Source organism: Triplophysa dalaica, chromosome 12 (assembly GCF_015846415.1).
Source record: "Triplophysa dalaica isolate WHDGS20190420 chromosome 12, ASM1584641v1, whole genome shotgun sequence".
In the NCBI taxonomy this organism is placed as follows: domain Eukaryota; kingdom Metazoa; phylum Chordata; class Actinopteri; order Cypriniformes; family Nemacheilidae; genus Triplophysa; species Triplophysa dalaica.
Window position 1 is genome coordinate 17,811,051 of NC_079553.1, and position 15,195 is coordinate 17,826,245.

Below are 15,195 nucleotides of genomic sequence, written 5' to 3' on the forward strand. Positions count from 1 at the left end.
CATGCGCAGGCAAGGTCATCGCAATCCAGAAAAAAACGTCATATTTGAAGACTCGCCCGTAAACATGAGAGAAATATGGAAACTTTGACATTGGTTCACAAAAAGTAGGCTATACGATTTACTATTTTGAAGAGATAGGCTATTTAAATTATGAAAATATTTAAATAAGTTTAAACAAATATCTAATGTTTTTAGAGTGAAGCTTAGGCTCCGCAAAAAAATAGAGAACAGCGCTATCAACGGAGCCACGTGTGCGCCACACTGAAATAATATTTGAAATAAAAAAGATGGCCATTAAGAAATATTACCTCGAAATGAACATTCAGACAAAAAATCTAATTCATTAAACATAAAAAAGAAGAAAACTTCATCGGCAAAGGCAAGCAGTTTATTTGGCAAACATAAGAACCATTATAACCTGATTTGTTAACACATATTCATAATTGCCATTAGTCTTACCATTTAAGAACAAGTCTAAAGTGTCACAATATGTAGAAATTGAGAAAATATACAACTTAGGCTAACAGTAAACAAAACTGCACAATAAACGCAAGCCTTGTGATTTGTTTAATTCGGAGATGGAAAGCAATAAAGCTCGTTACCGCCACCAACAGTTTGCCTCAAAATATTGCACTGACAAAAGAGGCTGTGGATGTTGGAAGTTTGATACATACACATCATGCCACACAGTCTACAATTTACAGGTTATTTTACAACTAACTTTCTATCGACATTACACAGAATATTATACTATTATACTTTTTATTTTAGGCCTATTGAAGTTTATTATGGACTATATTTTAAACACGTTACAGACTCAAATGAATTTATATAGTTGTTTATATTCTGTTAAAATGTATTAAATTTATAACTAGAATAGACTATGGAAAGACATAAAAGTAAATGTTTCTAGAATGCTATTTGCATGTAGGGAATACAATGATTAATGAAAGCCCCTTAATGTTCAAACAAAACTATGCTCCTGGGTGCTGGCAATCTGAATATGGTTGGGTTAGAGAAAAAGCTGATAAGCATGGGAAGAGTTCATCTGCAAAACAGATAACTGCGTTTTTAAGAATCATATTTCATTGTGCATTCCAAGTAATGTCAATCAAACTGAAGTTGGGTTGTTTTGATTAAGTAATAGTGACTCAAAAGATATAGCTAATTAACACAATAAAACACGATAAAAAAACATGGCTTTTGAAGATTTTTTTAAACTGCATTATCTATTTTTGCAAATAAACTCTTCGTATGATGTGCTTTGAAAAACATAGGTAGGCCTTTAGCTTCTAACAAATTTTTCAGAAAAGCTCAATAATAGCTATATTTGAGTGTAACTTAGAAATCCTAGAAGACCTGTTGCTTTATGTTTTCATACTAAATTCCAACACTATCCCAAGCTAACAGAAAACCTGCATATTTAAACAGGAATTAGAAATGTATTTCTTTCAATAACATTTTGCATTAAGAATACAGGAATTTGATAATGAGGATTATAAAGGTACTACAGTAATGTTTTAGCAACTATAGTTGACGTAGTAAAGACAGCGATGTTAAAATGCACAAATATATATTTATGGTGCTATATTTGAACCTGAAATATGTTTACTAATTCATATAAGATATATTGGGGGTTTGTAGCAGACAGGGCGCTTTTTCTCGCAGCATTTTGCAGTTTTCCATTTGAACTCATCGTCCTGATCTAATGACAATGAAGCACAAAGGCCCTTAAAACTGACAAGTGGCTGCCCATCAGCCCAGTGAACGTATTCCACAGATGATGAGGGCGATAATGTTGTTGATAGTGTTTGCCTCTGCCAGTACCAGTCTGTAGTCATTAGACTACGTCGCAGGCCAATCCAAGCCTCTTCACCCTCGGTTGTGTTAAACGTATTGACCAAATCCATCTGAATGTCTTCACGTGTAGGACAGGCGAGGTGTTTTTGAAGACTCGTACAGTGAGCCAGGGATTCAGTCCAACTAAGAGGCTCGTTTCTGATTTCAAACTGTCCAGGAATCACCACACAGCCGAACTCATCTGAATAAAAACATAAAAAATGTTAATCATCATGAATGTGCTTTACAACTGTATTAATGTATGTCTTATTCGGAATCAGAAGTGAATTCTTACAAATTTACCCGGTTGTGTATTTATAGGTGTAGCTGGTCCTCCATAAACTGCGGTGTCAATGTTTTCCAGAATATAAACGGCAATCTTAGAGGATGGATGCCAGATGAAGGTTTGTGACTCTGTTAAAGATATTATACCTGAAGAGTATTTTGTGCCGGTAATCTCAGTCCACTGAGTGTTTGTAACAGGAATGTTTTGTTTGTGTACATTATTTTTGCTGCCAGTTTCTGCTATCACTAAAGCTTTCTTGATGTCTGAATAGAACTGCAGCAGGTAACAAGCAGCAAACATGTTTTCTGGGATCACATCAATGATAAGACCTGGACTGATCAGTATGAGGGACACGTTTCCCGACGCATTTACGTACTGAGATTCCGTCTGATCTGAAAGAGACAGCAACCCTGATGGACTAGGCTGTAACTGAACATTATTGTGAGATAGAGAAGTTGACTTGACATTTGATGTCATAAGTAAGCGGCTCTGGGTTATACCTGGAATGTACGGCACAACAAAGCTCTGACCCTGAAATCGTACAGGAAGAATCTGACTCACTATCATGTTGCATTTACATGAGGTTGTAATTTCTAGACATGGATGAGTCAGAATCACTGCTACTTTATGGCTAGACTCAACCTTTATCAGTGAAGCATCGGCCTGCATCTGGATGAGCTGGTATGATGAGATCTTGATCTTTTCTTCTTGCACACTGCCTGAAATTTTCTTAAAAATGGTGATAGTGTTTTCTGCGTCCTCTGCATTGATGATGATCAGCTTGAACGAGCTGTATCTTTGGGACCGGAAGGTTGCCAGGGTTCCGCTGAACGTTTGGACAAGGTCTGAATGGTTAAGCGAAGGGATCAAATAGCTCCTGCCAAGATTTGTGATGGGTTGAACAACATGGCTCTGGACACTTTTCTCTGGAGTGGTAGCTGTACCTATATCTGTCTGACTAAAAGAATGAACTGCAATGTCTTTTTCACTGGTAATTCTGATTGTATTCCTGGAGCAGTTTAGTTGATGTACTTCAGCAGTTTTGGGAAACGACACAAACACAGTTTCACCCTGCTGTAGGGATGTTACTGTTTTTTGTGTGCCGTTGTAGAAGACAGTGAAGAAAGTGTCGCTGTGGAGGGTGGTGACTCTTATACCTCTAGAAGAACTGTATGGGTAGAAGTAACCAACGTTCTCTGGAAATGCTGTGATGAATTCTTTTCCATAGCTCACTATCGTGTGACCTTGATAAAGAATAGAGTGTAAAAATGATAGTTTATCCAAATATAGCAATGGTCCATTTAAACAAAACCAAATGATAGTAAAGTGTTTTTCTGACCTTGGGTAAACGATGATGCAATCAGAAGAATCACAAACATGACCGTATCTGACCTTGAGTTCATGCTGGTTGCTGTGTATTCCTGAAGGAAAGACTAAGAAACAAATGGCAAACTGAAAAAAGTTGTCTGTTCTAACTTTTTTGTTTCCTAAAACAAGGTCTCATATTTTGTGTGTAAAAATCAAGGTCCTTTATAGCGGAAGAGTCATCAAACATCACATTTCGGTAAAAGCTGATCAAAGTTTTCAAACCGATTTCAAATCTCCCTTACCTGTCGAAAATACTAGAAATGTAGTGTCCACTCAGATGTGCTCTTTCTTACAAAATAATGACATGCATAAAAAAAAATTCAATCAGGCTTTATACGGCATCAAAGCACTGAAACTGCGCTTGTTAAAATTACAAACGACCTGCTTATAGCATCAGATAAAGGTAACGTCTCAGTCCTTCTTGACCTTAGTGCTGCGTTCGATACTGTAGACCTTAACATACATTTAGATCGCTTACAAAATTATAACGGTATTCAGGGACAAGCACTACAATGGTTCAGATCTTACTTAGAAGACAGATATCAATTTGTCCAACTAAATTGGGAATCATCAAATGTAACGCAATTAAATTATAGATTACCTCAGGGATCGGTTTTAGGACCCTTGCTATTCTCCATATACATGCTGCCCCTTGACAACATTATTAGAAAAATGGTATAAGCTTCCACTGTTACGCAGATGATACTCAGCTATATATCTCATCAAGACCAGATGATTTCTTCCAGCTATCCAAATTGGCATAGTGCATTGAAGATATAAAACATTGGATGACTATTAATTTCCTTCTATTCAATTTTAATAAACAGAACATTTATTTTATTACCTGCAAATTGAAGGCTGCACTGTTACTCCAACAAAGTTAAAGTTACAGTTAAAGACTTAGGCGTAACATTAGACAGCAACCAGTCATTTGGAAACCACATCTCAAATGTCACAAAAACAGCCTTCTTCCACCTTAGAAATGTTGCCAAGTTATAAAATATTCTATGTGTTGCTGATAAAGTGAATCTTATTCGTGCATTTTTGACCTCAAGACTGCACTATTTTAATGGTTGTTCTGCATCATCTGTAATCAGTGGTGTAGTCTACGTGATACGCAGGTATACGCCGTATACCCACTAGAAAAGATCAAGAATTTCCGTATACCCACTTAAAAAAGCGCAAGGTTACGTAACAACATCGTTTGTGTCAGAAAAGTACGATCCACTGACTTTTGGTGCAACCAGGAGATATGAAATCAAAGAGGTCATTAAAGGCAGCATTTACACTATCAGTGTTATCGTAAGCCTGCCCCCGAAGCTACTGGCGCTTCGTGCAGCTGCAGCAGGTGTTACAGACAATGAGCCCGACGAGGCTCATGCGATGCTTTTCGCGGGGTCCCCACTCCTCGCGTTAGTGTTCCGGGGTCGCAATGTGCACACTGTTCGCCCGTGTATTATACTTTCTGCCTTTAACTCATCCCACTTTTAAAACCACTGTGTAGTCTTTAATAAAACGAGCATATTTGTTATCATTAACATAACTGCAAGTCATATTGTGACTGCTGGCATATTAAATTGTATCTAACTAGCCAACTTCACAAACGTTAGTTTGTGTGTTGAATCAATAAATGAGGGAGAAAGGTAGAGATAACTTATTCTACAATGTTTATAATTGTTTTAGATGATAAGAGATGAGAACTCCTTACAAGCCTTGTGAAAGTCAAGCTAGAGACACTGGCAGCAATCTATAGGTGCAACAGGTGCTTGATAAAACTGCACAAATGTTCATTGTTAATTATTATAGTTCACTATCAATGTCAATAATAGATGCAACTTACATAAGTGTGTGAAAAATCTAGTTATTAGGGACGAGTATCAGAGTTTGATTTTAACCATTTTTTCAATATGATTTACTGTAAGTCTCTGACTTGGCCTTAGTTAAACTAAATCAAAATCTAAAGTTTATACTTTCACAAGATATTCTTTACATTATGTAGTTGCCCTGCTTAAAAAAACAATAGAACCCTGCCCAAAACACAAGAGATGCAGATGGGAATCAATAGAAAAGGCATAAAATAAAAAATTATAAAGAAATGTGTTTCATAATGGTATTTAAATGAAAACCACTAGAATGTATGTAATACTATTTTTAGCAGGATGGGTTTATGTAGAAATACTTAATAGCTTTTCCCGTGGATCACTAATGTGCATTGAAAATTGCCAGCTGATAAAACCTGTACTTTAGTGACTGTATACATAAATAAAACTCTTAACTGACTGATTTAAAACCAGCAAGTCCCACAGCTGTCATTGGCTATTGAAATCTTGCTTGCAATAAATCTTTCTTGATTACATATAGAGGCATTGCATTCATGAGTGTGGTGGTGCTCATGGGTTGTCGACCTGGGACGGATGAGTAGGCTGGGGGGAATCATAGTATACTCACTACAAAAAACTAGACTACACCACTGTCTGTAATCAAACTTCAGCTAGGTCAGAACATAGCTGAGAACCAAAGCCTGATATACCATAGGGCTTGACTGGGCTCCAGCCCAGGAGCCCCGCCCTTCTCGTTCATTTGATTTGTTTAGTTATTTGCCAGTCATTTTATTTTTCATTTAAACTTTGTTCATTGGTCTAGCACGATTCAAAAGCACTGCCTTACATCTGCCTGATGTCGTTTAATTGGCTAAACTTTCCGTCAGTCATGTTGGCGTTTCCTGATGTGTTATTTGTGGATTATATCCGTCACGTTTATCGCAGTTGAAACCTGTCTCTGCATTAGGACGTTGTTATAGTTGCTGACAAAAGCTATTGCAGTGCAGCGCTAAAAAGAAAACATAAAAACTGAGAGACAAGAACGCGAAAGAGCAGCATTTAGTCAAATGGAAATAATGATTATTTACCTATGGCACCACACCATATGGTCTTTAGGCAGCGAATCCAGAGCATACCTGTCACCACTCCAGTTTTCACACCCATCTCCCGCCACCCTCTCGTTTAGTTATTTTTCCTGTATTTCAGTTATTTCTCCTTTGAAACTCACGGACCTACGGTAACCGGAACCAGTTCACAAGGTGGCTTGAGCCACTGCCCATTTGCCCTCACAGGCTGGCACCCTTTGGTAGGTAAAATAGAATGGTAGCCGATTCCGAAGTGTACGTAAGTAGTGAGGATTCACATCCCCGCGAAAAACTTTCTCTTATCACACCACTAAAGATCCGAAAACTGATTCCACTCCGCATTTTCCATTTAACGCTGGCTCACAGTCCGACGGATCGTTTCATCGATAAGTGGATGCAGAAGATTCTACCAAGTTAGCTTTTTTGTTGTTACACTTTCTTTGCTTTTACTGAAAACGAGTTATGAAAAGTGTTGTGTTTTAGCTGTGACCATAAGCGGTTCTTGTAAATAAAATGCAAATACTGTTAAATCCATCCTTGTAGATAAATACATTCTGCTAACTAATCGACAAAGTTAAAACAACCGAACTACGGGACGCGCGAAGTGACAAACTGCTCGTGCTGTTTCAAACCGCGTTTATATGCAAGTTATTTCATGTCTGACATTGAGTTCTCCGGCAAAAAATAAATGCTAAATTAAGATGATACCTTGCAGCTATACCATTCATGGATTTATAGCCCTATGAGCTGCATTTAACAATGTCTTAGATTTACATTTAAAAATTTGACATGAAAATGATGTTGTGTTAGGTATTACATTTACATTTATGCATTTGACAGACGGTAGAAAGTATAGGTAAAAATTTATTAAAACGATGTATCCTATTATTATAGTAGCCCTGCACAACCTCAGTTAAATAGACCTTACAAAACTATGGACCCATCTCATTATTCTGAAACTATTTAAGCCATAATAAGACGTTTCTTCTCATTATTATGAATATTATTTTAAAGTGCATTTCAAACTCATAAATGCGTCATTATGCTTTACTGATGGAATTGTCTGCATTTGTTGACCTTCATTTTCAGTATTTACTTATATTTTTTCAAACATTGAATATGCACCGTGAACTATGAAAAATTGCATTTGGCATAAGCTAACAATATACAAGATTATTGAATGCTGACAACTGTATATCTCATTGTTGGTTTCATGTTAATACTGGGGTTCCCAAATTTTAGATCCAAGATGTATAACCTATCAAGATCCTCCAGAAACACAGGGACAACACATACATTTGTGTATGTATGTTTGAAACTTCCCACATGGAAGAAACGCACCACGTATGGCTTCCACTGTCATAACAAGCATTATAAACGTATAAACCAATGAACAAGTGTCATTGTTAGTCAAAACATTTACTAATGTTTACAAACACATGATTTTAAATAGTGCGGGGGCCCGAAAACAACTCAAGCCCAGGGGCCCCCATCCTCCTAAGTCCGGTCCTGCTGAGAACATAGAGTTCTAACCAGGTTCCTGCTGAGAACATAGAGTTCTAACCAGGTTCAGAAAATACTATCACATAACTACAATGTTATCATTCCTTCACTGGATACCCATTAAGTATCGTATTGACTTTAAAGTTATTTTAATTACTTATAAAGCCTTAAAGATTTAACCCCTACAGACTCAACAGAGCTTCTATCACATTACAACCCATCACGCTCTCTAAGATCTCAAACTTCCAGACTTTTGATAACACCTAGAATAACTTAATCCACGAAAGGGAGCAGAGCTTTCTCATACGTAGCACGTAAACTCTGGAATAGCCTTGCCCATACTATTCGAGGGTCAGACACACTCTCCAAATTTAAATATAGATTAAAGACACATCTTTTCAGCCAAGCTTTCACTTAATGCATAATATCCTAAATAAACCACCGGGAGACTTCATTTATTAGATATTATTTAACACAATGTTCTTACTTGTTCTATAAACACTATTCACTGTGCTGTGTTTTACCTTTTTCTCTGTTTTTCTTATTTTCTCCAGTAAAGCTGCTTCGGAATAATGCACATTGCGACATAGGCTATATAAATAAAATTGAATTGAAAGTTATTACAATGTAAATTTTATAAATATGTTTTTCATAAAAGACAATGTCATGTATTTATGTTATGTTCAAGCACAAATTTTAAGCCCCATACTGCTCTTCATTTAAATTGCTTCATTCCCGGATTTCCTAAATGAAGAGTAATAAAACAACAACAATAATTATCGCATCCAATACAATTTTGTGTTTACATAATATATGTCTGTCTACTGTGCATATTCATTTTTCTTTTATACACACAAAAACATACACATCACATATATTTAGGACATATTTATATATATATATATATATATATATATATATATATATATATTTACTAATAATTGAAATGAAGTACAAACGTTTATTTTATATAATTCTTAAATACAGTATATGCATGTGTATGTTTTTATGAATACAAAATGAATATGAACAGTACACAGACATATATTATATAAACACAAACTTTTATTCTGGATGCAATTAATAGCGATTCATCGTTTGACAGTCTTAATAATAAGTCATTGCTTTTTTCACAATGATTTAGAAGTGAAATTTCACAGCTAGATCAGCGTTTTGATTTTGACCGAAGCTTGACTCTTACCTCACAATGCTAAGAACATGTGCAAGATCTAAACATCCTCGCCCATAAAAGAAAAATGTGTTCAGATGTAAAGCACTTTATTAAGCTTTCTCTATTGAAATGTTTATACTTTTTGCTATTGCCCGATTTTCCCTTCAATTCTATTAGGGTTCACCACAGACTTTTGTTAGTGTAAGCTGGCATGTCATGCCACTGTCATAAAGTAACAGATCTAAAATACAACAAAAGGACTAGCCATTCAAAAATCTGAAATAAGTAAAAGAAATCAGTTTCTTTTCAGTTTATCGGTGTTATCAGTTAAACTGAAAAATGTACAGGGGTGTAATCACATTACTACTGTATTTCCCCTCTTGTATTTACACCAGGTTTATGAGACAATAATTCATTTTAACGTGAGAAAGTACAATTTGACTTACAAACGTGATAAATATGTCTAACTTCACACTGTACAATCACCCTGGACCTCTCACATCCAAGCCAATATCTATAACAATGCTGCCGTCTGGTCGGCGCTACAAAGCTCTGAGCGCCAAAACAACCAAACACAAAAACAACTTCTTCCCTCAGTCCATCTACCTATTGAACAGTTAGTAAACCGTGCAATAAAACACTATCCATTTTTTATACAACTTTTTCTGTAAATTAAATTTCACTATGATGTATATAGCACATACCTTGTACTACAATAGTCTTGTCTTGTAATTATACATATTTACACACACACATAGCTTTACTCTCTTTATCTTATGTTTATTGTATTTATTTTCTTATTTTTTATACCCAAATGCCCTTATTTTTATTCTATTGTGTAATGGTCTCTGTGTTCTGTCGTTATTGCTGTTTCTGTGTACTGGATGCTCCTGTCACCAAATTCACTAAATTCCATGTATGTGCAAAGTCACTTGGCAATAAAGCTCTTTCTGATTCTGAATCTGAACTTATATATACTTATATATATAACATACTTATATATAACTTGCCAAATCGTAGTTGAGACACACAGTGCACAAATGTCTTAAAACAAAACACACTACCCATCTACTGCTTCTAAAAACAATATGCTTTCACTGACAATTATCTGCACACAGTGCTTGTTTGTCTTATCATCATTTTCTTCTTCTGCTCTTAAAACCTTTACGTTTCATTTTAAAGGCATTCTTATTTCTTACATGGCAAGTGACACAATAAGTTTAGTTTTGTTCCATAAATCTAAGCTGTTCATCACGACATTTCTCTTTGCAGTAAATTTAGCTCAAGCAAAATATCATACCTGGTATCTGGAGCTCTTCTTCTCTGTAGAATCAACAGTGTGCTGAAAATCTTATTTCAATTCTACACATTTGACTGTCAAAAAGATTTGAATAAGTTCCTGGCTACACGAGATAGTTAGTACATATACTTGCTTCATTTGGCTGAATGACTGAGATGATATTGAGGACTTTCCTGCCACTAATTCGTACCAATTGTCACCGCCCACATTTTTTGTTTACCTTTCCAACTATTTTCCAACTGTTGCATCTAGGTTAATAACTCACAGTTATCAAAGTAGCTTTAATATAGTAATTAGGGTTGTTTCATGTAAAGTAATTAAAATAATTGACAATCATTTATATTATTTCAATGTTGTTTGTCAAAAGTCATATGTTACAATAATAAATGTATAATTGTATTTTATAATTGTGTGCAGCATTAAAATACACCACCACATGTCAAATGTTTGGAAAAATACAATCATTCTGTACTTTTTTATTTTCTGTATTTCTACGATTTATTTTATAAACTTATAAACTCCTAAAAATGAATCAATATGTTTAGATAGTCTAAATAAAATGTATGTATAAAACTATATATTTACCCTTCATCATTTATTTATTTTCATGAGAAACTGTAATTTACTAACCTGTTTAACCAGTTTTTATAGTGTACACTTAACTCTTGACCGTATTTGGAAGGTCGACACCAAACAACTTCAATACTTTATTAAATTTTGCCTAAAGTTCATAAACGCTGATACTTTCATTTCAACATTTTAGAAAAACATCATGACTGCAGTCCCGCCCATTAACGTTAGAGTGGAGTTAAAGAGAATGTCATTGTTGTCGCATGGAAGGTCATTGTTACAGGGCTAACTTGCATTTTTAGACTGTGAACAATTTCACTATTTAATGTGTATGTTTAACAGCTATTAGTTGGAGATTTAGGCTCAGTTTCACAGAAAAGGCTTAAGGTGACCTGTCCTGACTGAAAACAACTTTCCTAGAAATATCTTAAAATATATCTGTGCTTTTGTCTCAAGATGTAGACCAGTAATCTATTCTTCTAAAGCATTTTTATAAAAACAACATAAATATCTTAATTCAATTAAGGCATAATCCTGGCTTAAACTAAACCGTTTCTGTGAAACTGGGCCTTAATGTTAGGAATACTAAAATGAATATAGAGATAGAATATAGAATATAGAATATACCTCCTCTGTATTATCTATGCTTATAAAAATAAATGAATGGCAGCATTTAAAGTCAAAGAGAGTTCTTCTGACACACTTTTATCTCACTGTCACACTGTGCGACCATTGTGGTCGTAACCTCAAAATTATCTTAAGCATTTCATGTTGACTGAGTCAACGATTCATCACATTGAATTTATAACAACAACAACAGGGAGGGCAGAACAAAACACCAGAGAATCTGGAGAAGGCCGCTGGGAGCAAATACATCTACCTTGGTTTAAAGCGGTTTTTGTGTGATTTTGATTTTCATATGTATAAATATACAGTATATCAAAGCAATCTGAGGGTAATTTGTATAGGCTACCTGTTTAAGAGGTGGATTATTCGTGTGAATTCCTACAAACTCATTTGTACATTTTATTATGATTTGACTTTGGCCCTGTAACGTTGGGTTTAGAGGTGGTGTTACACTCTTAAAAATAAAGGTGCTTCAAGGCAATGCCATAGAAGAAACATTTTTGGTTCTACAAAGAATCATCTCTTTCTAACTTTTTTGTGTCCATGAACACAAATCAATAGATTCTACATTTCGTGTGTATGCCACGAACTATAGTTATCCTTGAAATCTTAAGGCAACACAACATGACAAGATTACATAATTTTTATTTGCATAGTTCCTTTTTACAATATGTTTTGTTTTAAAGCAGTTTTACAGAATCAAGCCTGAAAATAAATAATAAAATGTATTATTTAAACTTCCAATATTAATAAAAACATCTTTATGACTAGTGACTATATGAGCAAACTTTATGTGTTTTATGATGAGAACATATTTTACACTCATTCAAAAGGTAGCTGAGATTTCTGTAAGAATATGCCAGGAATCTATTGATGGTATGGGTTTTAGAGAAAAAACTTGATTATAGTCATAAATAAGGCAAGTAAATGTTACTGCATCCTACATGGAGATATTAGAGCTATTAGGTTCTTCAAGAAATACAATTGCTTCATGCAGATTCAGCCCAGATCAGGCCTTAGAAAAAGCAAACTGCTTTTGAAATATGAAGAAATCAAAACTAATTTAACTTTAACAACACTAATAAGACCTGTTATGTTTCTTATTTCTATGAGCATGCATTACAAATGTATTCTTAATAACATTATGATTACTGTAATAAGGATTTTTATCATTGAAATGAACTGCATTCTCCCACCAGGAACCACAGTGATTGTTGCCAGTAAAGACAAAAATATACTGAGATAATTTTGTGGCGCTAGAAAAATTCAAAAGAAGCTGAGGAAGTTGTATCTGAGGGTAAAGGATAAAAGCTTATTGAGGGTTTGTAGCAGACAGGACGCTTTTTCTCACAGCATTTTGCACTTTTCCATTTGAACTCATCTTTCTCATTTAGTGACAGTGAAGCACAAAGGCCTCTAAAATTCTCTTCCGGATGCCCATCAGCCCAGTGAACGTAATCCACAGATGATGATGGTAATGATGGTGTTGATGGTGTTTGCCTCTGCCAGTACCAGTCTGTTGTAATTAGACTACGTCGTAATCCAATCCAAGCCTCCTCCTCTGTGCTGTTAACCTTTCCAGACAGCTTTTTCTGAATGTCTTCACTTGTAGGACAGGCGAGGTGTTGTTCAAGACTCGTGCAGTGAGCCAGGGACTCAGCCCAACTAAGACGATCATTTCCAACTTCATAATGTCCAGGAATCACCACACAGTCAAACTCATCTGAATGAATAAAAACATTAACATGTTAACCATCACAATGATATGCTTCACAACAATTTAAGTTTGCATTAAAGCTTACATATTTATATTAAAAAGGTTTTTTTTACCTTTACCCTAAAATTTTACAAATTTTATTACCTGGTTCTGTATTTATAGGTATAGCTGGTCCTCCATAAACTGTCGTGCCAGAGATTTCCAGTAAATAAACAGCAATCTTTGAGGTTGGATGCCAGATGACTATTGTAAACTCACTGAAACTTATTTCAGCTGAAGAGTATTTTGTGCCGGTAATCTCAGTCCACTGAGTGTCTGTAACGGGACTGTTTTGTGTGTGTACATTATTTTTACTGGCAGTTTCAGCTATCACTAAGGCTTTCTTGATGTCTGAATAGAACTGCAGCAGGTAACAGGCAGCAAACATGTTTTCTGGCATCACTTCAAAGATAAGACCTGGCCTGATCAGTGTGAGGGACACGTTTCCTGATGCCTTTACGTATTGAGATTTCGTCTGATCTGAAAGTGACAGGAACCCTGATGGACTAGGCTGTAACTGAATATTATTGTGAGATAGAGAAGTTGACATGTCATTTGATGTCATAAGTAAGCGGCTCAGGGTTATACCCGGAATGTACGGCACAACAAAGTTCTGACCCTGAAATTGTGTAGGAAGAATCTGATTCACTATCATGTTGCATTTACATGTAATTTCTAGACATGGATGAGTCAGAATCACTGCTACTTTATGGCTAGATTCAACCATTTTCAATGAATCATTGACCTGCAACTGGATGAGCTGGTATGGCAGGATTTTTAGGTCTTCTTGAAAACGCTCCGACATACCCTTGACTAACTTGACAGTGTTTTCTGTGTCCTCTGCATTGATGATGATCAGCTTGAATGAACTGTATCTTTGGGACCAGAATGGTGCCGGAGATCCGCTGAAAGTTTGGATAAGGTCTGACTGGTTCAGCGAAGGGATCAAATAGCTCGTTCCAAGATTTGTGATGGGTTGAACAACATGGCTCTGGACACTTTTCTCTGGAGTGGTAGCTGTACCTATATCTGTCTGACTAAAAGAATGAACTACGATGTCTTTTACACTGGTAATTCGGATTGAATTACTGGAGTAGTTTAGTCGATGTACTTCAGCAGTTTTTGGAAACGACAGCTTTACAGTTTGGCCACTGCGCAGAACTGATGATGGTGTTTGTGTGCCGTTGAAGTGGACAGTGAAGGTAGTGTCGTTATGGAGGGCAGTGATTCTTAGAATTCTGGTGGAAATGTTTGGGTAGAAGTAACCCACATTCTCTGGAAATGCTGTGATGAAATCCGTTCCATAGCTCACCATTGTGAGACCTTAACAACAAATAGAGTGTAAAAAAGGATTATGGGATCACACGCACACGGCACACTGGAATATTACTTAAACAAGGAATGGTTAAAAAAAAATTCTGACCTTGTCTAAATGTCGATGCAATTAGAAGAATCATTAACATGACTGGATCGGACCTAGAAATCATGCTGAATGCTGTGTATTTAAGAAAAATAACAAAATTTGAAGTTGAAGTTGTTCTACCTTCTCTTGAGTGGCAAAAACAGAACTGTTATTTTTTCTCTCACAACACTGTAAAATAGCGTTTGTCTTACATCTTTAGGTTTAATCAAATTGCCTGTACAAGTCATTTCTCAAAAGGGCAGTACATCGCTTTCCTACTCATTCTACTTCCCAACTCAGTCCGGTCAACCACATCTCTCACAACATTAAAAAAATATTAAAACCCATCTCTTCTGTGAATACTTGACAGACAGATGAGAAAAAAACTAACCCTCTCTCTCTCTTTGTGGAAACTAGTTACTTGGTGCCTATTGTATTATTGCTACTGTATGACATATCAGTCTATTG

The 15,195-nt window shown here is 35.7% G+C and overlaps 2 protein-coding genes across 5 annotated transcripts; both read right to left on the reverse strand.

Moving 5' to 3' along the window:
* Window positions 1-370: 370 nt before the first annotated feature.
* Window positions 371-10,552, reverse strand: LOC130432296 (uncharacterized). Of its 4 annotated transcripts, XM_056761600.1 has the most exons (5): window positions 6,402-6,976; window positions 6,161-6,322; window positions 3,465-3,558; window positions 2,143-3,369; window positions 371-2,041 (listed from the first exon to the last, which is right to left on the reverse strand). In XM_056761600.1, the coding sequence occupies exons 3-5, from the start codon at window positions 3,526-3,528 to the stop codon at window positions 1,617-1,619; spliced, it is 1,716 nt and encodes a 571-aa protein (XP_056617578.1). In that variant the 5' UTR covers window positions 3,529-3,558; window positions 6,161-6,322; window positions 6,402-6,976; the 3' UTR covers window positions 371-1,616. The 4 variants fall into 4 exon arrangements, with proteins under 4 accessions (XP_056617578.1, XP_056617579.1, XP_056617577.1 ...); XM_056761601.1 differs by lacking the exons at window positions 6,161-6,322; window positions 6,402-6,976 and adding an exon at window positions 10,373-10,552; XM_056761599.1 differs by lacking the exon at window positions 6,161-6,322.
* Window positions 10,553-12,194: 1,642 nt separating this feature from the next.
* LOC130433271 (uncharacterized) lies at window positions 12,195-14,817 on the reverse strand. The gene is made up of 3 exons (XM_056763060.1): window positions 14,749-14,817; window positions 13,431-14,648; window positions 12,195-13,292 (listed from the first exon to the last, which is right to left on the reverse strand). Exons 1-3 carry the CDS (start codon window positions 14,810-14,812, stop codon window positions 12,826-12,828), a joined length of 1,749 nt encoding a protein of 582 aa, XP_056619038.1. The 5' UTR covers window positions 14,813-14,817; the 3' UTR covers window positions 12,195-12,825.
* Window positions 14,818-15,195: the final 378 nt, after the last annotated feature.

Coding starts and splice junctions, on each gene's coding strand:
- LOC130432296 (XM_056761601.1), bottom strand. CDS start 3,528: ATGAACTCAAGGTCAGATACGGTCATGTTTGTGATTCTTCTGATTGCA. Junction 3,370..3,464: donor TGCATCATCGTTTACCCAAG/GTCAGAAAAACA, acceptor TTCTTTATCAAG/GTCACACGATAGTGAGCTAT. Junction 2,042..2,142: donor ACCTATAAATACACAACCGG/GTAAATTTGTAA, acceptor GTTTTTATTCAG/ATGAGTTCGGCTGTGTGGTG.
- LOC130433271 (XM_056763060.1), bottom strand. CDS start 14,812: ATGATTTCTAGGTCCGATCCAGTCATGTTAATGATTCTTCTAATTGCA. Junction 14,649..14,748: donor TGCATCGACATTTAGACAAG/GTCAGAATTTTT, acceptor TTTGTTGTTAAG/GTCTCACAATGGTGAGCTAT. Junction 13,293..13,430: donor ACCTATAAATACAGAACCAG/GTAATAAAATTT, acceptor TTATTCATTCAG/ATGAGTTTGACTGTGTGGTG.